Source organism: Eleutherodactylus coqui, chromosome 12, assembly GCF_035609145.1.
Source record: "Eleutherodactylus coqui strain aEleCoq1 chromosome 12, aEleCoq1.hap1, whole genome shotgun sequence".
Lineage (NCBI taxonomy): Eukaryota > Metazoa > Chordata > Amphibia > Anura > Eleutherodactylidae > Eleutherodactylus > Eleutherodactylus coqui.
Window position 1 is genome coordinate 71349025 of NC_089848.1, and position 23276 is coordinate 71372300.

Sequence of the window (23276 nt, forward strand, 5' to 3'; positions counted from 1 at the left end):
CGTGCATATGCACACCCTCCATTAACTTTTATGGAGACCTTTAATGCGCAAAAAAGTAGAACAGGTCACAGCAGTGACTTACTATAGCCAATGATAGGCCGCAGCAGTCACATGACTTGGTCAGCAGTATCTAGGAATCCTCACTAGTCATAAGGAAACATGTCCATATTAGTTTACACTAGCATGCAAAAAGTCATGAGATGGGAACTGATATTGTGTAGGACCCCTCAAACTCAGGGAAGTGCAGCAACTGGATTGGTTCAACAAGTGGACAGAAGACGTCTGGAGGGATGTAGAGCCGTGCCAGCTACATTGCCACCCACAGTTCTGTGCTTTTTGGAGGTGAAGGATCCTGGGGATGAATGGACCTTTTCACCACATTCCATAAAGGCTTGATTGAGCTTATGTTGGGCAAACTTGCAGGTCACCCCATTCGTAGGAGCTCTCTAGAATGCTCCTAGATAATTGTGCCCCAATGGCATGGTACATTATCCTGCTGGAGTATCCCAGCATTGTGGGGGTCCATGAAGTCCATGAAGGGCTGCAAATGGTCACTAAACAGTGAAACATAGCGGGCACCAGCCAATGACCTGTTTAGGTGGACCCAACCCATTCCAGGAGAACACACTCTACACCAGCCACCACTGGCCTGCACAGCCCCTTCTTGACAACTTGGGTCCATGTCTTCATGGGGTCTGCGCCACACACAAACCCTTCCATTATGGTTTTGTGACTTATGGGACTTTGCCACATGTTACTAGTCCTCTAGGGTCCATTAGGCAAATCTAGCTAGATGACGCTGGTCATGATCATTAAGCATGTGTGGGTGACCAGTGCGCTGTCCACTGTGGGTGGTAATACCTTCTATGATATTCTCCCAGTACACACGTATCACTGTGGATCAAGGAATGTTAAATGTCTACAACTTTAGAAATGGAATGTCCCATCTTTCCTCCACCAACTATCATGTCTCACTCGAATTCCGATAATTGCCTTGCCTGCTGGCCATTGTTCAACCTCACTCACAAGATACCACCTCCCAACGTATACAGTTGTCGGCATTCCCAAGTGTCATCTAAGGTACCACTTAATTAATCAATTTACATACTGTAATCCCATGACTTTTGGCACAACATTGTACATCTGAATGGATCTGGACAGAGCACAGGACTTATCTATTATGCAAATATTTTTACATGTTGGCCGATTGGAGGGGCAGTAATCAGAAGTTGCTGAAGATCCGAAAGGAAGTTCTTTTCTTCTGGGGCCTATTAAATGTAACTGTGGAAATTTAGGTCACAGGGTCGTTGGTCATCTATTTGTGTTGACTTCTGAGGATGGGGGTTTACTCTGAAACGCGTGGGAACAAGTCAATTACAAATGTAACAATAATGAGGAACTTTCCATCAGATGGAACAAATTCCAGAGGGTTGAAAACAAAGTATCCGTAGATGTGACTGGGGCCAAATGATCCGTCTCTACCTTCCCAGAGACATTTCCTCAGCCGCATGTATGATGTTAATACCAACATCCTTTAATGCGACCAATGATAGGATGTCATCAATACTTTGGGATTCCTCAGCAGATTTACACTGGGGCAATGTAGTTGGAACCCCTATGTACTTTTGCCTTGGGTTAGAGCCCCTGCTGTGAGTTCCATCAGATTTGAATGCACCATTAAAGTTCCCATGAAATGGAGGACACCATGATGGAACCTCAGGAGCCCCTATAGTAATTCAATGAGGTCTACAAGTAGTGGGGTTATCCGCTGTACAATATCCGGTAGCTTATAACGGAAGCTGCTGTATGGTGTAAGTAGGGACGTGCTGACCGCTCTTCCATCTTCTTATAGCGGCTTGTGGCAGCTCTGGCTGGGATGGCAGGGGGAAATGGAGGAGTGAAAAGACCACTGTGCACCAGAAGTAGATGCGCAGCAGTGAGTTTTAGGCGCAAGAAGTGCCAGAAGATTTATAGCGCTGTAAGCGCTAAAGTTAGCCCCACTTCCTGGAGAGCTTGAAACTTCTTGGTGCCTCATACACGATATACAAAGATTTACCATTGCACCAGCAAAAGACAGAGCACAGGAACAGTTATAAAAAGTAAAACTACTGCTGCTGAGAAACAGGCAAGGCAGTAGAGTAGGAAGGGTGGTGCGGCAGGTGCAGGCATCCCTGGGTGCTATGACTGAGGGGGTGACAAAAAAAACTTAATCTATATGTCCCCTCCGGTGCGCTGAGAGGATTTTGCCAGCATGGGAACCGATCAGCACCGACACAGCTGTCACCAATAGGCACGCATGGTTCTGCCGGACTCCTCACTGATTGGTTGTAAGGCGACATCACTTAGCACATGTCCTGCAGTCTGTGCGCTACCAGCAAGGGAAGGTCCACAGTGCTTAACACCCAGCGGGTCTAGGGCTTGTTGTTCAGCTCAGTGGCGTAGGAAGGTAGGCCACCCTGGTGCTATCACTGAGGTGGTGGTGGTGGGGAGGGGGTGACAAAAAATTTTTTCCACACTAGGTACCACCTAACCTTGCTGCGCCACTGGCTTAGTCCCCAGCCAGGCGCAGCAGGCGGTGCTTCATGTCCTTCTGTGGAGCTGATCTGGACCAGGAGATCCTCATGCCTGCAGGTTACGGTGGCTCATGGGGCAGCAGGGGCGTGTGCAGGCTCTGTACCCACTGCAGCCGGCTTTGCTCTATCCAGGCTGCGAGTCCACAGACAAAGCGTCCTGTGCTTCATAGTCAATGCATAAGGGGGGAGGGTGACAAAAAAAATTTCCGCACCGGGTACCACCTGACCTTGCTACGCCACTGAGCCAAGGGTAAGGACTGTAAGAGTTGAGATTCGGAGAGGGAGAGTGCCTGGAGGATAGTAGGGATTGCATTGAGAGACTGGAGCTTGGCCACTGTCCTGGAAACAGAGAGAGTACAGGACTGCATTATAGCACACATAGATCAGAATCCAAGGAGGATACTTTGGAGTCCGTTAGCACTGAGTTGTAAGTGAGACCGACCTCAGTAAAGGCATTAAGTTTGCACACTACTAGAAAGTGAATAGTTAGTCAGTAGACCTGCTGCAATCAGTGATAGGAGAACTTTAGTGAGCATATGACACTTGTAACTTGAACGGCCATTACCTATTCTGGGCTCAAGTGGACTGAGGGAGTGACATTAAACAGAGTCGGGCCTGAAATCGCAGAGACATTGTTATTAGCATTAGTCTAAGTTGCATTTCAGATTTTTCAAACTGTGAAACATGAAATGTTGTTCCCTTAAATACGAACTGTGCATTACGTTACATCGCTTGTCTTTCTGTTCCACAAGCTTACTCCATGTACTGTATTAGTAATCTCGTTGAGCCTGCATTACTTCATATTGTGCACAGAACGCTATTGATCCTGGATTTAGCTAGCGATAGGAGATTCTACGGTAACCATTTAATTGCTTATTTGTTATTACTGCAATTCATTTTCATTCTTTTGCTGGTAAATAAATACTGTGTATTTTTGTAACTCCTTCGTCTGCATCGTATCCTGAATATATGCTGTGATACCACAGAGCCCACTGTGTGTGGTCACATTTCCGGACCCCTTATACCGATCTTGACATTGATAAATCTGCCCCAGTACATCCCAGTCTACGGTCAATTCCAAAAAGATGAGAAATTAGTTTTTTTTAGGAAACCATTAACTCCATTAAACTGAGCCGAATAATATCAGAAGATGACGTGAAGTTTATCTTATTCCACAATGATGTATCCAGTGCGTCAGGAGACGATGCACCGTAGACATTAATAACCTGAACTTCTCTTCTTCCAGCTTCCATTTTTGGCCAAGTTTTTTTGCTCTTTTTTGGGAGGCTTGAGGCCACAGAGTTGTGCCTGACACGTGGAGCGCGCTCCCTTCCTGTGCATGGTTCTTATTAGCTGCTCCCTGCGCTCGGATCATTTGTTTACTCTCAGGGGGAAGACGAAGAAGAAAGGAAGGAGGGATAAGGCAGCAGATTCCAGAACTTGTCTCTCGGTTCCTTCGCCCTTCATTCCCGCTGTCAGTGTGGCTGTTTTGGGGTGCAGGGATGGATCTTCCTCGGGCTCCATGGAACGTTACTTTTATATAGCGGCCGTACAGGAAGAATGTAAATGTGCTGGGGCAGGATGTATGGAGACGGGTGACAGGCAGGATGTACAACACTCACTCCCAGGCTCCGCTCACACGCTCACTTCTTCTTCTCGCTTCCACCGTTATGTTCTACAGATATTTTTGAAATTTTTCTTTTTTGTTTCTTTTTGAATCTCCGGATGGAAACTTCGCTGGGACACGGCGAGGAGTGAACGATTTTTCATGACGGTGTCCGGTGAGGTGAGTAATTGGGTTTTTCTTCTGGAAGGGAAATGGTTTGGGATTCGGGGGGGGGGGGGGGGGGACAGAAAGTCGGATAAGACTCAGCAGACATTGAACGCTTTTCTCATGGTTGATGTTTAACACATGGAAATTAGTGGCAGAGAAATGACTCGTTTCCCACACGGACATCAAAGTGTTGAGTCGGCTGCAGAAGTTTTTTTTAAGAGCCGTGAATGTTTTGGTTATATAAAGCGTATAATTTGGAAAAATGAGCTAAAAATATAACAAAAACTGCTAGTTAAGGTGAAATATCCAGTTCTGTGTCGTCTCCCCCTTCCATCTTGAGTTTGGAAGACTGCAGAAAAGTGTCACTCGCAACGTTCTATTCAGATAGGGTTGTTGCTGTTGACCTGCACATACTAGAATATGGGGGCTTCTTCTACACGGGGACCCCGGAACCTCAGATCTGTAGGGCTTATATCTGTAAAGAGACTGTAAACAAGGAGTGTGAGTTCTGTAACTTGAAGATATCATCGCCTTCACTACATCCTCTGTAGACACCAGGCCTGAGCTGCTAACACCACAGTCCCGAGGAAGAGGCCATGGCGAGAGATGACGGCCACCCAGAGAGCACATCGGCCAGTCACCATCCATTCATCCAGTGTAGCCCCATAGGGAAGCACACATCAGGCAAATATCTCCCCAACATTGACTCCACCATCATCATCTTCTCACTTACGTAGACCCAAAGTTTGTTCAGCTATACGTTAGTTTTCTAACTATCCTAAAGTGTTTCCAGACCCACCAGACATATGACAGATATGAACATGATCCCTCTTCCCGACGTAGGGGGTCTCTCCTAAGAACGAGGGTTATGAATGTCTTGAGTCCGCAACGCCGATTAGTCATAATACCCAACTTTAAGAGACAAGAAAGACGCAATGCCAACTGTGGTACGCGTGACCCTTCAGATGCCTAGAGCCTCCTAACAAACTAGCCACAGAAAGTTCCATCAGATGTGTCCCCATAACAGTGACCGTCATAGTGCCCCCCTATAACAGTCACATCCATGTGAATGTTCCCAGCAGGAGAAACCAAGTTATCTCGTAGATAGGATACCTTTTAATGGCTAACAAAAATACATGATGTTATAGAGAGCTTTCCAACCACTCAGGGTCCTTCCTCAGGGCAAGAATCCACAGCACCCCCATAACAATGCCACCACAGTAGTCCATAAGGATGTATTCACACAGGTGAGCGCGATATCGATCTGAGAAACTCTGTCCAATATGGCGCTCGTTAACCTGCTATTTTCTCTGCAGGTGTGATGCGTTTTGCGAGAAATACGATTCGCATTGCTGCACAAGCGATTTTCTTGTGCCTAATATGCAAAAAAAAAAAAAATGACATTGCGCTCACATGAATATCGTATCTGCATGTAAGAGGCGCCGCTTCACAATAGCAGTGAATGGCCCCCTTTTTTTCCGTCCAGGGATTCTATCATAGCGCTGTTTTTAGCAGCCATTACGGAACCCCGGAGCGTAGTTATATGAGGTAGCGTGTACAATAACGCTGTGTGGACCTCCCTGGTGACATCCACAGCGCCTCCATAACGGTGATGTCTTCAGTATCCTTTCCTGTGACTAAGGCCTTAAACAGACTAAGGTGATTTTGTCACGTTTTTCGCCTGTGAAAAACACGTCTGCAAAACATGCTAAAACAAACCCATTGATTTCAATGACTTGTTTATGCGCAAACCCGCTCCATAGCGGCAGGCGTATTTGCGAATGCGCTCATCTGTCTAAGCCCTAAAGCAGTGATTTACATGTAAGCAGCCGGTCAGTGGTACAGGTGCAGCTTCCTCTTCCTGTGAAGAATAGCTTGGATAGGTCTTCCTGGCAGAAGCAGTGACAGGAGGATTTGTCCCGGGACATATATGGTATCACATATCTTGTTTGAGGACGCAGTGTAACATTATACACTGTATGGCGGGGGGAGCAGCTAATACATCATGGGTGTACAAACCAGTAATCTCACCACAGTGTATCTAACCTCCTGACTCTATCTCAGCTGCACTGCTGAGCTGTAAGTGAAAGGTTAGATACACTCTCAGCACAGGGGGCAGAGGTTCCTGTCCCAGCAGGCGGATCTCTGTGCGGAGCGGAAAGGAGACTCTAGGAAATTATGTTATACACAGAATCAATTTGAGATACTTAGACACACCAGTTATACATGATAGGATTAGATACAGCAGCTCAGCAAGCAGTATCACAATAGGATTAGATACAGCGGACATTATCACACATGATAGGATTAGATATATACATGGATCAGCAGACAGTATCACACATAATGGGATTAGATACATACATGGATCAGCAGACATTATCACACATGATAGGATTAGATATATACATGGATTAGCAGACAGTATCACACATAATGGGATTAGATACATACATGGATCAGCAGACTGTATCACACATGATAGGGTTAGATATATACATGGAGTAGCAGACAGTATCACACATAATGGGATTAGATACATACATGGATCAGCAGACAGTATCACACATAATGGGATTAGATATATACATGGATCAGCAGACTGTATCACACATGATGGGATTAGATCTATACATGGAGCAGCAGACCGTATCACACATAATGGGATGAGATACATACATGGAGCAGCAGACAGTATCCACACATGATAGGATTAGATATATACATGGAGCAGCAGACCGTATCACACATAATGGGATTAGATACATACATGGATTAGCAGACAATATCACACATATTAGGATTAGATATATACATGGATCAGGAGACTGTATCACACATGATAGGATTAGATATACACATGGATCAGCAGACAGTATCACAGATAATGGGGTTAGATACATACATAGATCAGCAGACAGTATCACACATGATAGGACTAGATACATACATGGATCAGTAGACTGTATCACACATGTTGGGATTAGATATATACATGGATCAGCAGACAGTATCACACATGGTGTGCTTAGATACATGCATGTATCAGCAGACCATATCACACATGATAGGATTATATATACATGGATCAGAAGACAATATCACACATGATAGGATTAGATACATACATGGATTAGCAGACAGTATCACATATGATAGCATTGGATGCATACATGGATCAGCAGACAGTATCACACATGATGTGATTAGATACATACATGGATCAGCAGACAATATCACACATGATAGGACGGGATATATACATGGATCAGCAGACTGTATCACACACAATGGGATTAGATCTATACATGGATCAGCAGACAGTATCACACATGATGGGATTAGATATATACATGGAGCAGCAGACCGTATCACACATAATGGGATTAGATACATACATGGATCAGCAGACAGTATCACACATGATGTGATTAGATACACGCATGGATTAGCAGACAATATCACACATATTGGGATTAGATATATACATGGATCAGGAGACTGTATCACACATGATAGGATTAGATATACACATGGATCAGCAGACAGTATCACACATGATGGGATTAGATACATATATGGATCAGCAGACAGTATCACACATGATAGGACTAGATACATACATGGATCAGTAGACTGTATCACACATGTTGGGATTAGATATATACATGGATCAGCAGACAGTATCACACATGGTGTGCTTAGATACATGCATGTATCAGCAGACCGTATAGCACATGATAGGATTATATATACATGGATCAGAAGACAGTATCACACATGATAGGATTAGATATATACATGGATTAGCAGACAGTATCACACATGATGTGATTAGATACATACATGGATCAGCAGACAGTATCACACATGATAGGACTGGATATATACATGGATCAGCAGACTGTATCACACACAATGGGATTAGATCTATACATGGATTAGCAGACTGTATCACACACGATGGGATTAAATATATACACGGATCAGCAGACAATATCACACACGATAGCATTAGATACAGACATGGATCAGCAGACAGTATCACACATGATAGGATTAGATATAAACATGGATCAGCAGACTGTATCACATATCATAGGACTAGATATATACATGGATCAGCAGACAGTATCACACATGATAGCATTAGATACAGACATGGATCAGCAGACAGTATCACACATGATAGAATTAAATATAAATATGGATCAGCAGACAGTATCACACATGATAGGATTAGATATAAACATGGATCAGCAGACAGTATCACACATGATAGTACTGGATATATACATGGATCAGCAGACAGTATCACACATGATAGGATTAGATATAAACATGGATCAGCAGACAGTATTACACATGATAGGATTAGATATAAACATGGATCAGCAGACAATATCACACATGATAGCATTAAATACAGACATGGATCAGCAGACAGTATCACACATGATAGAATTAAATATAAATATGGATCAGCAGACAGTATCACACATGATAGGACTGGATATATACATGGATCAGCAGACAGTATCACACATGATAGGATTAGATATAAACATGGATCAGCAGACCGTATCCACACATGATAGGATTAGATATAAACATGGATCAGCAGACAGTATCCACACATGATAGGATTAGATATATACATGGATCAGCAGACAGTATCACACATGATAGGACTGGATATATACATGGATCAGCAGACTGTATCACACACGATGGGATTAAATATATACACGGATCAGCAGACAATATCACACACGATAGCATTAGATACAGACATGGATCAGCAGACAGTATCACACATGATAGGATTAGATATAAACATGGATCAGCAGACTGTATCACATATCATAGGACTAGATATATACATGGATCAGCAGACAGTATCACACATGATAGCATTAGATACAGACATGGATCAGCAGACAGTATCACACATGATAGAATTAAATATAAATATGGATCAGCAGACAGTATCACACATGATAGGATTAGATATAAACATGGATCAGCAGACAGTATCACACATGATAGGACTGGATATATACATAGATCAGCAGACAGTATCACACATGATAGGATTAGATATAAACATGGATCAGCAAACAATATCACCCATGATAGCATTAGATATATACACGGATCAGCAGACAATATCACACATGATTGCATGAGATACAGACATGGATCACAGACAGTATCACACATGATAGGATTAGATATATACATGGATCAGCAGACAGTATCACATATCATAGGACTAGATATATACATGGATCAGCAGACAATATCACCCATGATAGCATTAGATATATACACGGATCAGCAGACAATATCACACATGATTGCATGAGATACAGACATGGATCAGCAGACAGTATCACACATGATAGGATTAGATATATACATGGATCAGCAGACAGTATCACATATCATAGGACTAGATATATACATGGATCAGCAGTCAGTATCACACATGATAGGATTAGATAAAGCAGCTCAGCAGACAGAATTATGCATGAAAGGATTAGATACAGCAGACATAATCACATATGGTAATATTGGGGTCCTTTAGATGAGCCAATTCTCATTTGAATGAGCGAATGACGTCACCGCTGGCTCGTTGGCTCTCGTGTAGTCCGATAATACAGGCGGATAAATCATCGACTTGTTTAAGCCAGAAATCGCTCAGTTGCTCACATTCGCTGTATCAGTGACTGAGAACGACCGAACGATTGTTGTTTAATCGGCTCATTCAGTCATCGTTCAAACCATGGGTTTTATACTGCATAAAGTGAATGAAAAATGAAAAGTGAACGATTCATTCGTCATTAATTTAGACCAAACGATTATAGTTCACTTTCGCTTGTTTGAATGATAATCGTTCCGTCTGAAAGCACCTGTAGATACAGAGGTTTAGCGGACCGCACCGTGTGATCGCCTACATATACTGTACGTATGCACTCATATATACACACACGGTGGTTTTGTCGCAGGTCGCTCTTCCGCTCTCCTGGTTGTGGCATGGCGCGGTGTGGCTTCCTCCGCTGACCCTGCTGACATCCAGTATTATTAGCGGTTAGTTATTATGTTCTCCAGATGTCATTCGCTCCAGTGAAGGAAACGCTTTCATGTAAAGAGGAACCCGCGGTTCACAAGGTGGCGGCTAATAGCCTTCCAGGGAATTTATAAGACGTGAGGTCTCCAGTGCCACAGCACACAGATATGGAGTGGAAGCAGATAGCTCTGACCCCTGTGTAGTGACCAGCGCAGGTAATTGCGGGCATAGCTCTCCATGATTTTAATGACAGCTGTGCCTACAATTATGAGCCCCAGTCAGTACATAGGGTCAACCTAACTTCTTCCGCTCGGTACTGGGGCACTATGTCTTCACCAGAACTAGGGGTGGAGACATGGGTTGGCCTGGATCACTGACAGGAAACGGCCAGAACCACAGCCGCAACCACAGATTCGGACCGGTGGTCGGAGCAGCAGCTTCACAAAGTCCGAAGCTGAACACAGCGCCACTAGCCAATCCACATCTGGGGGCGTGACGTTGGCCTGGATCATTGATCCAGGCTAACCCACGTCTCCACCCCTAGTTCCGGTGGAGACATATTGCACCAGTACACTTTCACTCCATACTCCTGTGTGTTGTGGCACTGAGAGTGGTTGCCCCATCAGCTGATTCTCTGCTGCTCAATAGTATTTGCCCAGAAAACCCCTTTAAGGAGGTTGCCCAGTTGTAAACTATTGATGGACAATCCTCAGCACAGATCATCAATATTAGATGAGCGGGGGTCTGTCGCCCAGAGCCCCACCAATAAACTGTTCACCGGGCTGCTGTATTTGTGCAATGAGCTGAATTCTGCAGGAAGCAGATAGCTCTGTTCTTATTGCAGAGGTCATGCTTGGTATTGCAGGTAAGGTTCTTATTTATTTCAATGGGAACTTGGCCTGCAATACCAAGTGTGACCACTGCAGTAAGAACAGAGCTATCTGCTTCCTCCAGAAACCTTCTCAGTACAAAACTATTCCGGCCTGGCGAACAGCTGATCAGCAGGGGTCTCAGGAGTCAGACTCCCACCGATCTACTATTGATGACCTATGCTGAGGATAGTTCATCTTTAGGGCGCCCACCCACTGGCGTTTGCGATTTTCGTGCGTGAAAAACGCAGCGTTTTCCGCGGCTTTTCCGCGGCTTTTTCGCGGCTTTTTCCGTTAATTTACATTGACATTCATGGGTGCATTAAGAGAAAAATAAGGACACATATGCAACTGACAGTTCCTATGTTAAAAATTGCAACGGACTGAAAAAAAAAACGCCAGTGGGTGGGCGCCCTTACAACTGAACAATCCCTTTAGGTGCAATCTGAATACATTTTTCATTATATGATGATTAAACCATCTCTCCATGCCCCTCTTCCCTATTGAGGCTCCCTTAGTCTATTCGTGGTGGCCACCTGAAAATCTTATTTCCGGTTCAGTTCCTTGCAGTTAATTATATTACAGCGAGGGTAAAAATGATAAGTCTTTAAATGTTCTGCCTTTAAATTGAACTGCAGTGTAAAGCATGGGGATGGGACATAGCAGCAGCGTGAGCCTCAGGAGCTGGATGTCAGACTATCCATAGACTCCTATAGACAATGTACGTAATGCTGGAGATGGTAATCACAGCTGTGCCTTAACCGAGCAGAGCTGCAGTGTAAAGCATTAAGGAGGACAGAAGAGCAGCCTGAGCCTGTGAACAAGCGAGAGTAAGATATGCCAGAATGTTGGCTTGGTTGGTTCCTTAAAGGGTTCGTCTCACGCCAGGTTTACCTTGTCATGGTGATAGCCCAACTGCAGCTCTCCCTGAAGTGTACGGCAGTGGTGGCCGTGCATACGCACCACAACTCAATGCACTTCTATGGGACCGCCAAAGTTAGCTGAGTAGATATGTACATACAATATATATAATATTACATAGAGTGTAGAGTTCTGCATACACACTGGGTATATATTATATGTGTATGGTGTGTGTGACGGTGAGTCTATGTATATATGAAGTCCTGCATATAGTGAAGTGTACTGTATATACGCGTGTTGGTATATAGAAGGTATAGAGTCCTTGTATATAGACAGGCTCAGTTCCTCCTGGTGTAAGGTCTGCAGCACTGAAGGGGTTATTTCTCTTCCAGCTTGAGACATGATTCCCTTATATGTGCACCGTGGATTCAGCGTTGTCGCAGGCGCCGCTCTCGAGCCTCCACGTTTCTGACAGCTTGATTTGGAGAAATCCCAGAATTTAGAGCATAGATGTTCAGTGCAGAGTCAGCGCCAAGGAAAACACGGAGGGGAAATCCTCTCATATCAAAGCCCCGAGATTCCACATTGCGATCCGCCACTAGTCACAGCGCAAACTGTAAGAAGCAATGTGGCACAGGGATAAATCGTAGCATGTAATCGGTGGAGGCGACCTAATCCGGTACTGATACTGAGTTACATCATGGTGTATACTACAGTCACATCCAGAGCTGTAGTCACAAGTCTGCAGTTACATCATGTTGTATACTCCAGTCACATCTAGAGCTGTAGTCTACAGTTACATCATGTTGTATACTCCAGTCACATCCAGAGCTGTAGTCACAAGTCTACAGTTACATCATGGTGTATACTCCAGTCACATCCAGTGCTGTAGTCAGAAATCTGCAGTTACATCATGTTGTATACTGCAGTCACATCCAGAGCTGTAGTCACAGGTCTGCAGTTACATCATGTTGTATACTCCAGTCACATCCAGAGCTGTAGTCATCAGTTACATCATGTGGTATACTCCAGTCACATCCAGAGCTGTAGTCACAAGTCTACAGTTACATCATGCCGTATACTCCAGTCACATCCAGAGCTGTAGTCACAAGTCTACAGTTACATCATGTTATGTACTGCAGTCACATCCAGAGCTGTAGTCAAAAGTCTGCAGTTACATCATGTCGTCTACTCCAGTCACATCCAGAGCTGTAGTCACAAGTCTTCAGTCACATCATGTTGTACACTCCAGTCACACCCAGAGCTGTAGTGACAGGTCTGCAGTTACATCATGGTGTATACTCCAGTCACATCCAGAGCTGTAGTCATCAGTTACATCATGGTGTATACTCCAGTCACATCCAGAGCTGTAGTCACTAGTTACATTCTTTTATACTCCATTCACATCCAGAGCTGCGCTCACATGTCTTATGATCCAGTCCCTTCCAGAGCTGCAGTTACCAGTTACATTAAGTATGAGGCTGGGTTCCCACGGGGAGGAATTGCCGTGGCATTTCTGTGCAGACTTTCCACCAGCAGTTTTTATCCTGGGATAAAGCAGCAAGCTGGACCAGAGTTGTAATAGTCTCATCCGCACGCTGCGGAGAAGCTGTTGTGGCCGAGCCGCAATGAGACTGACCGGCCGCGTGGAACTGATAGCTGTGGCATGACAACTTTATCGCCATCTCCACTGCGGCCATCTTTCCTTTCTATGGGAAGAGATGGCTGCGGCAGAATGGCGCGAGTTTTGAAGCTGCACTTCTGCCGTTGAAATCTTGCGGTATTTCCGTGCGGTACCACTGCTGTCATTCCGTGAGATTTCCGCAGGATTTACACCCCATGTGACCGCAGCCTTATATTCCAATCACATCCAGAGCTGTAGTCACCAGTCTCCTGTTACATCATGTTGTATACTCCATTCACATCCAGAGCTGTAGTCACCAGTCTCCTGTTACATCATGTTGTATACTCAACTCACATCCAGAGCTGTAGTCACCAGTCTTCTGTTACATCATGTTGTATACTCCATTCACATCTAGAGCTGTAGTCACCAGTCTCCTGTTACATCATGTTGTATACTCCATTCACATCCAGAGCTGTAGTCACCAGTCTCCTGTTACATCATGTTGTATACTCCAATCACATCCAGAGCTGTAGTCACCAGTCTCCTGTTACATCATGTTGTATACTCCATTCACATCTAGAGCTGTATTTACCAGTCTCCTGTTACATCATGTTGTATACTCCATTCACATGCAGAGCTGTAGTCACCAGTCTCCTGTTACATCATATTGTATGCTCCATTCACATCCAGAGCTGTAGTCACCAGTCTCCTGTTACATCATATTGTATGCTCCATTCACATCCAGAGCTGTAGTCACCAGTCTTCTGTTACATCATGTTACATACTCCAGTCACATCCAGAGCTGTAGTCATGGGTTACAGCATGTTGTATACTCCATTCACATCCAGAGCTGTAGTCACCAGTCTCCTGTTACATCATGTTGTATACTCCATTCACATCTAGAGCTGTATTTACCAGTCTCCTGTTACATCATGTTATATACTCCATTCACATCCAGAGCTGTAGTCACCAGTCTCCTGTTACATCATGTTGTATACTCCATTCACATCCAGAGCTCTAGTCCCCAGTCTCCTGTTACATCATGTTGTATACTCAACTAACATCCAGAGCTGTAGTCACCAGTCTTCTGTTACATCATGTTACATACCCCAGTCACATCCAGAGCTGTAGTCATCAGTTACATCATGTTATATACTTCAGTCACATCTAGAGCTGTTGTCATCAGTTACATCACGTCTTATACTCCAGTAACATCCAGAGCTGTAGTCACCAGTTTCCTGTTATATTATGTTTTATACTCCAGTCACATCCAGAGCTGTAGTCACCAGTTTCCTGTTATATTATGTTTTATACTCCAGGCACATCCAGTGCTGTAGTCACAAGTCTGCAGTTACATCATGTTGTCTACTCTAGTCACATCCAGAGCTGTAGTCATCAGTTACATCACGTCTTACACTCCAGTCACTTCCAGAGCAGTAGGCACAAGTCTGCAGTTACATCATGTTGTCTACTCCAGTCAGATCCAGAGTTGTAGTCACCAGTCTCCTGTTATATTATGTTTTATACTCCAGTCACACCCAGAGGCTGTATTCACTATTGTACTGTTGAATTATATATTCTACTCTGGTCACATCCAGAGCTGCAGTCACAATTCTGCTTCATTCCTGTTAATTCTCAGAATTTCATATCTCTGCGGGATCAGTGTCCATAAAAATATACACTTTGTGGAGTGTTGTGGGAGGTGTAGTGCGCTAGAGAATACTGACCGCTCTGTTTGCCTGAGATCTTAGGTTGCAGCTCTGGATGTAAGTGGAGTAGAAGACAATACAATCAGGAGATGCAGTATGGGGGATCACAAATCTTGCACGATTTTGTCGGTCGTGTGAAAGTGGCCGAATTCTGCTGGCGATTCCGAATCAAAATCTACAGGTAGCCATGTGGATTTTGGCGCAGCCGGCTGCAGCGGTCACTTCGTGTTGCGGTGCCTAAATATTGGCTTGTGTGAAAAGTCCCTAAACGAGTTAAAGAGGGTTAGAAAAACATGGCTGCTTTCTTCCAGAAACAGCGCCACAAACTTGTGTCTTGTATTGCAACTCAGCTCCACTGAAGTAAAAAAGTCTGGACTGTAATACTACACATGACCTGTGGACAGATGTGGCGCTCTTCCTGAAAGAAAACAGCCTTGCTTTTCTTATCCTGAACAGCCTCTATAATGACTACCTACTCCATGTTTATCAGCAGAGGCCACAGTATGCCACATCTATGGATGATTGATGATGATGATGATTATATATGCGTATGGGAGATGGAACTATTCCTCTACAGCGCCACCTATTGGAAGGCAGCAGTCCTGCAAGTGAATATCTGACCTTTTAACCAGCCTTGGAACAATGACTGTGAATATAAGCCAAAAGTCTTCTTCAGAAGGAAAAGATAACAAATAAGTTTCCTCACACCTACTAGGTGGTCTTAGCAGAGAGAACGTTTACCCTTCCTGCCCAAATCATACATCTCTGCCCCAGCCAGCAACCTACTGCACACTGCTGATACGCATAAAGCCTGTCCGCACATGGTAATCCTTCCTTCTGGAGAAGACTCTGGCTTTCGTTTACATTCCCAGTCATGTTGCAAGTCTTCTTAAAAGATCTGACATTGACTTGCAGAAATGCTGCCTTCTAATAGGTGGCGCTCTTGAGGCATTGCACCATCTTCCACTTGCTTATTAAATCTCCAAGTAGAGCATTGCATGGCCTTTTAAGTCTTCCTACACCTAAAAGGAGCCCTTGATTGATGATTACCGTAACGATGAACATAGATGATGAAATTAATTGATTGACGATGATAATTGATGATGATGATGATGTCATCATTGTCCGGATGCTCGTCTCATCAGGTTATTTTTGTATTTTTGCAGGTTATAAATGAACAGCCCTTATGCCCAATATGAGCTGGAGTTTCTTAACCCGTCTCCTAGAAGAAATTCACAATCACTCCACCTTTGTGGGGAAGGTATGGCTCACCGTCCTCATCGTCTTCCGGATAGTTCTGACCGCAGTGGGTGGAGAATCCATCTACTCAGATGAACAAAGTAAATTCATGTGCAACACGAAGCAGCCGGGCTGCGATAACGTCTGCTATGACTCCTTCGCTCCGCTCTCGCACGTGCGCTTCTGGGTTTTCCAGATCATCATGATATCAGCTCCATCCGTCATGTATCTTGGCTATGCCATTCATAGAATTGCCCGCATATCTGAGGACGACAGAAGGAAACACGACCTCAAAAAGAAGAAGAAATCCTTCTCAAGATGGAGAACGGGTGAGAACGTAGAAGATCCGGAGAATGAAGAAGAGGAGCCTATGATCTATGAGGGTGCAGAAGAGACGGAGAAGGTGGAGAGTAAAGAAAAGGAGAATAAGAAGCACGACGGACGCAAACGAATAAAGGAAGAAGGCCTGATGAAGATCTACGTCTTCCAGCTACTTTCCCGGGCCATTTTTGAAGTTGCCTTCCTGACTGGACAATATTTCTTATATGGATTCCGGGTTCTACCTTCCTTTCAGTGCAGCACATCACCTTGTCCTTACACTGTGGACTGCTTTGTCTCCAGACCCACAGAAAAAACCATCTTTCTCCTCATCATGTACGTGGTCAGCTGCCTGTGCCTGGTGCTAAATATCTGTGAGATGTTCCACCTTGGCTTCGGCACCATAAAAGATGCCATTCGTAGTAGGAGGACTAAGACCGCCAGACAACCGCCCTATAATTACTCATACCCAAAAAACATAACGTGTCCCCCAGAGTACAATATGGTGGTTAAATCAGAAAAGTCCACCAAACTCCCGAACAGCGTTATGGCCCATGAGCAGAACTTGGCCAATGTGGCTCAAGAGCACCAATGTACAAGCCCCGATGACAACCTGCCCACAGACCTCAACTCTTTACATAAACATTTGAGGGTGGCCCAGGAGCAGTTGGATATAGCCTTCCAATCCTATAACTCTCAGGTCAATGGCCAAACGTCTCGGACCAGCAGCCCAGCATCCGGGGGGACAGTAGTGGAGCAGAACCGGGTCAATACCGCTCATGAAAAGGAAGGAGCAAGGCCTAAGGCTGGTTCAGATAAAGGCAGCACCAGCAGCAAAGATGGGAAGACTTCTGTTTGGATATAACCTGGAACATGCTCTGAAGTCAGTACAGGCTCCTCCGCTCATTGCTGAACACAACCTAACAGATTCTTATCTAATCTATCTTATTACATATCTACATTTCTAACCAGAAGAAAACAATATTTTCCTTATATCAGGAGGTGGGATAATGGATCCCTTGGGGGTTCTGAGCTTTTTCTATGGACTAGATCTCTAATCAGCAGATGAGTGGTGGAGACCCCGGTTCACATTTGCACATTATTGGGGTACAGACTGGGAAATGTTCTGATTGTTATTATGTTTCTAATTGTAACGTTTATTTGTTCAATTTATTTCTGTTTTTATAAGAAAAAAAAATCTGTGAAACTTCCCGACACCTCTTCTCATTCCTGGGATGTCAGGGGTTAACATGTTTTATGACATCAGGACTAACGACAGGTCTCCCTGAAAAGACCCTAAGATGAGCTACATACATAGCACTGGTCACATGATCTACTACCTGCTCAAGAGACTCAGCAGGAGTGGAGAGTAAACCTGTGAGAATAGGAACCGTAATGGGCACCCACCACATGCCACAACCAGTGCAACACCAGAAATAATGGTCTGCAGGTGGGAGCAGAAATCCCAAACATCTCCAACAATACATGATGGCTATGTGTGGTTCACCCAGACAGTATCACACATGCTAGGATTAAATACACAGCTCAGCAGATGGACTCACTGAACTTACACACAAGTTATACTGAGCAGTGCCAATACATACATATGAGAAATGGTACTGTGCAGGGTACATAAATATAAGAAGTGGTACTAAGCAGTGGCCATACATATAAGAAGTAGTACTGTGCTGTGTCCATACATCTGAAAATGGTACTACTCAGCATTCATGCATACATTCTCTTTGTAAAAAACAAAATCAAGCACCTAGAAGTAATTTTGCTGAAAAACACGACATGCAGTTACATCTCAGTTAGGTATCCAAATGATTAGAGGTGAGATGTGATTAGATGAACGGTCTTGCCACCTGAGGCCCTAAAAGCGGTTCCACCCTTGGCCTATAAGAAGGTTCTTAGAAGCTCCTTGTGTGTATTGACCTATTTTTCCGCTTGTGTAGAGCTTGTTGACCACTATACGCCTCTATGACAGACCACCAGTAGAGAGAATCGTCTGATTATCTGACCATCACAAGTGCAGCATCCGAGGAGTGGGCCCACAGCCGAGGAGATAGCAGGGTAGAGAAAGGCCTTGCCTTGGGGCTCTACCATTTCCTTCCCTGGGGGTAGCTTGGTGCCGCTGGGGGAGATCAAGGGGATAGTAACAGAGGTTACCTGTAGTCCAATTATCACTCGTGACGCCACCGTTCCATCCTCTGCGGCGGATCTCACAGATGCAATAAAGTAGTCCACACACAGGGTATTTTCTGAATAAGAACCAGGAACGGTCGATTCTGTTCGTTTACTTCAACACTTGAACTTACATTCCAATACAACAGTCATTGTACAGTAGACGATAACCATGGTGCAGCAGGGAGGATCCTCAGGGCATTTGTATCCACAGTCTAAGTTATCTGTGAGATTTCTCTCCCAGCAATCTCACTCTCTCCTGTCATATATACATGTTCCGATGCGTTACCGATGCTGCACACCCACACGTTTCCATCATGTCCGGGCTCTCTCTCTCTCTCTACACATGGGAGCCATAAGTAGTCTCTTTGCGGAGCCAGGCCCTGGCGGGAACAGCAGACCACCTCTCTGTCTCTTCCATTTCTCTTGCTCTCCTTTTTGCTTCTGTTCTTTCTTCCTTGCATTCTTGCACAACACATATATACAACGTCACATGACACATACTAAAGGATACATTTTCAGACAGGGCCAAACATACCAGACATTAACCCATTCAGCCATGCAATACACATAACTTGATGCACTCTACAAACAAGACACTGACCTAAGACAGACATCGAACATTATGGAGGGGCCCTATTAACTGGGCCATTACACAATCGTCTCCAACTGCTTAGTTGTCCACCTTACAGAGTCAGGTAGCATCATCGTTACACCAGTGTGACTGTCAGAACTATTTCCAGGTACTTGGCTGAAGGACATTGCGAATTGCAAAAGTAAGTGCACCCCTATGTAATGTAAAGGCCCTTTTAGACAGGAAGAATGTAGGGCAAACGATGCCCAACACTTGTCCCCGCACATACTAGCTCCCATGCTCCTGTACGGGAGCTAGTATCATTTCCTCTCAGTGGGAAGGCTGTAGGAGATTTCTCTCCACGTGCTCCCCTGCCCCTCTCCATTGAGTTAACATAGTGGCCAATCAGTACTGAACGGCTGCTATTTACACTGAACAATGAGTGATTGGCTCATCGTCCATCGTTTATGCTGCTTAAACAATCAGTACTGAATGCCTGATATGTTAATTCAGTGGAGAGGGGCAGGGGTCGCGTGAGGAGAGAAATTTCCTGCAACCTCCCTGCCCCATGCTGGACGCTCTGTGAGTGAGCCAACACTACTAGCTCCTGGAGTACGGAAGCGAGGACACACAGGGACGAGTGTCGGGCATCGTTTGCCTGACATTTGTCCCATGTAAATGGACCCTAACTTCCTGGTGTCGTACAAGGCTGAAATTTGTTAAGAGCATTTTTTAGGTCTTAAATAGGAAAAGTAAAGGGGTCACAATGTGATTATTCAAATGCTAATTGCAATAGTAAGTGCAGCCCGATGTAATGTAACTTTCCAGTGTCGTGCAAGCATGAAATTTGGCACAAATGAGGAGAGTGGGAGGGGTGGCACATTCTGCAGAGGGACGTCGGTACATGCAGTCCGAGGAGAATCTAACGCTCCTTTATGTGATACATATTTATTCCTCGGTTCCTCTGAAGTAATCATGGCTTTATGAAAATTTTCCTCTACCGAATTAACACAGGCAAAGCCGGGTATATCAGCTAGTATATAAATATGAGAAGTAGTACTGTGCAGGGCCCATATATACATATGAGAAGTAGTGCTGCGCAGTGCCAATATATACATATGAGACGTAGTACTGTGCAGGGCCCATATATACATATGAGAAGTAGTGCTGTGCAGGGCACATATATACATGTGAGAAGTAGTGCTGTGCAGGGCCCATATATACATATGAGAAGTAGTGCTATGCAGTGCCAATATATACATATGAGACGTAGTACTGTGCAGGGCCCATATATACATATGAGAAGTAGTGCTATGCAGGGCCCATATATACATATGAGAAGTAGTGCTGTTCAGGGCCCATATATACATGTGAGAAGTAGTGCTGTGCAGGGCCCATACATACATATGAGAAGAAGTGCTGTTCAGGGCACATATACACATATGAGAAGTAGTGCTGTTCAGGGCCCATACATACATATGAGAAGTAGTACTCTGCAGGGCCCATACATACATATGAGTAGTGCTGTGCAGGGCCTATATATACATATAAGACGTAGTGCTGTGCATGGCCCATATATACATATGATAAGTAGTACTGTGCAGGGCCTATATATACATATAAGACGTAGTGCTGTGCATGGCCCATATATACATATGATAAGTAGTACTCTGCAGGGCCCATATATACATAAAAGACGTAGTGCTGTGCATGGCCCATATATACATATGATAAGTAGTACTCTGCAGGGCCCATATATACATAAAAGACGTAGTGCTGTGCATGGCCCATATATACATATGAGAAGTAGTACTGTGCAGGGCCCATATATACATATGAGAAGTAGTACTGTGCAGGGCCCATATATACATATCAGACGTAGTGCTGTGCATGGCGCATATATACATATGAGAAGTAGTACTCTGCAGGGCCCATATATACATATAAGACGTAGTGCTGTGCAGGGCCCATATATACATATGAGAAGTAGTACTGTGCAGGGCCCATATATACATATAAGACGTAGTACTGTGCAGGGCCCATATATACATATGAGAAGTAGTACTGTGCAGGGCCCATATATACATATAAGACGTAGTGCTGTGCATGGCCCATATATACCTATTAGAAGTAGTACTGTGCAGGGCCCATATATACATATGGGAAGTAGTACTGTGCAGGGCCCATATATACATATAAGACGTAGTGCTGTGCATGGCCCATATATACATATGATAAGTAGTACTCTGCAGGGCCCATATATACATATAAGACGTAGTGCTGTGCAGGGCCCATATATACATATCAGACGTAGTGCTGTGCATGGCCCATATATACATATGATAAGTAGTACTGTGCAGGGCCCATATATACATATGAGAAGTAGTACTGTGCAGGGCCCATATATACATACGAGAAGTAGTACTGTGCAGGACCCATATATACATACAAGAAGTAGTGCTATGCAGGGCCTATATATACACACGAGAAGTAGTGCTGTGTAGGGCACATATATACATGTGAGAAGTAGTGCTGTGCATGGCTCATATATACATATGAGAAGTAGTGCTATGCAGGGCCCATATATACATATGAGAAGTAGTACTCTGCAGGGCCCATATATACATCTGAGAAGTAGTGCTGTGCAGGGCCCATACATACATATAAGACGTAGTGCTGTGCATGGCCCATAAATACATATGAGAAGTAGTGCTATGCAGGGCCCATACATACATATGAGAAGTAGTGCTATGCAGGGCCCATACATACATATGAGAAGTAGTGCTATGCAGGGCCCATATATACATATAAGACGTATTGCTGTGCATGGCCCATATATACATATGAGAAGTAGTACTCTGCAGGGCCCATATATACATATAAGACGTAGTGCTGTGCAGGGCCCATATATACATATGAGAAGTAGTACTGTGCAGGGCCCATATATACATATGATAAGTAGTACTCTGCAGGGCCCATATATACATATAAGTCGTAGTGCTGTGCATGGCCCATATATACATATGATAAGTAGTACTCTGCAGGGCCCATATATACATATAAGACGTAGTGCTGTGCATGGCCCATATATACATATGAGAAGTAGTACTCTGCAGGGCCCATATATACATATAAGTCGTAGTGCTGTGCATGGCCCATATATACATATGATAAGTAGTACTTTGCAGGGCCCATATATACATATAAGACGTAGTGCTGTGCATGGCCCATATATACATATGATAAGTAGTACTGTGCAGGGCCCATATATACATATGAGAAGTAGTACTGTGCAGGGCCCATATATACATACGAGAAGTAGTGCTATGCAGGGCACATATATACATACGAGAAGTAGTGCTGTGCAGGGCACATATATACATGTGAGAAGTAGTGCTGTGCATGGCTCATATATACATATGAGAAGTAGTGCTATGCAGGGCCCATATATACATATGAGAAGTAGTACTGTGCAGGG

General features: G+C 44.3%; 1 protein-coding gene across 3 annotated transcripts in view; it reads left to right on the forward strand.

The window, feature by feature from the left end:
- Positions 1–18251, forward strand: part of GJC2 (gap junction protein gamma 2) — a 60021-nt gene extending 41770 nt beyond the window's left edge. For 2 of the 3 annotated variants that reach the window (XM_066584864.1, XM_066584863.1), the window contains one exon: positions 16650–18251. In XM_066584864.1, coding sequence (XP_066440961.1) covers positions 16670–17905 — 1236 coding nt within the window. In that variant the 5' untranslated portion in view covers positions 16650–16669 and the 3' untranslated portion in view covers positions 17906–18251. Of the gene's footprint in view, positions 1–3935; positions 4360–16649 lie in introns of those variants that run through there. The other variant, XM_066584861.1, reaches the window with a different exon arrangement.
- The last annotated feature ends 5025 nt before the right edge of the window (positions 18252–23276 follow it).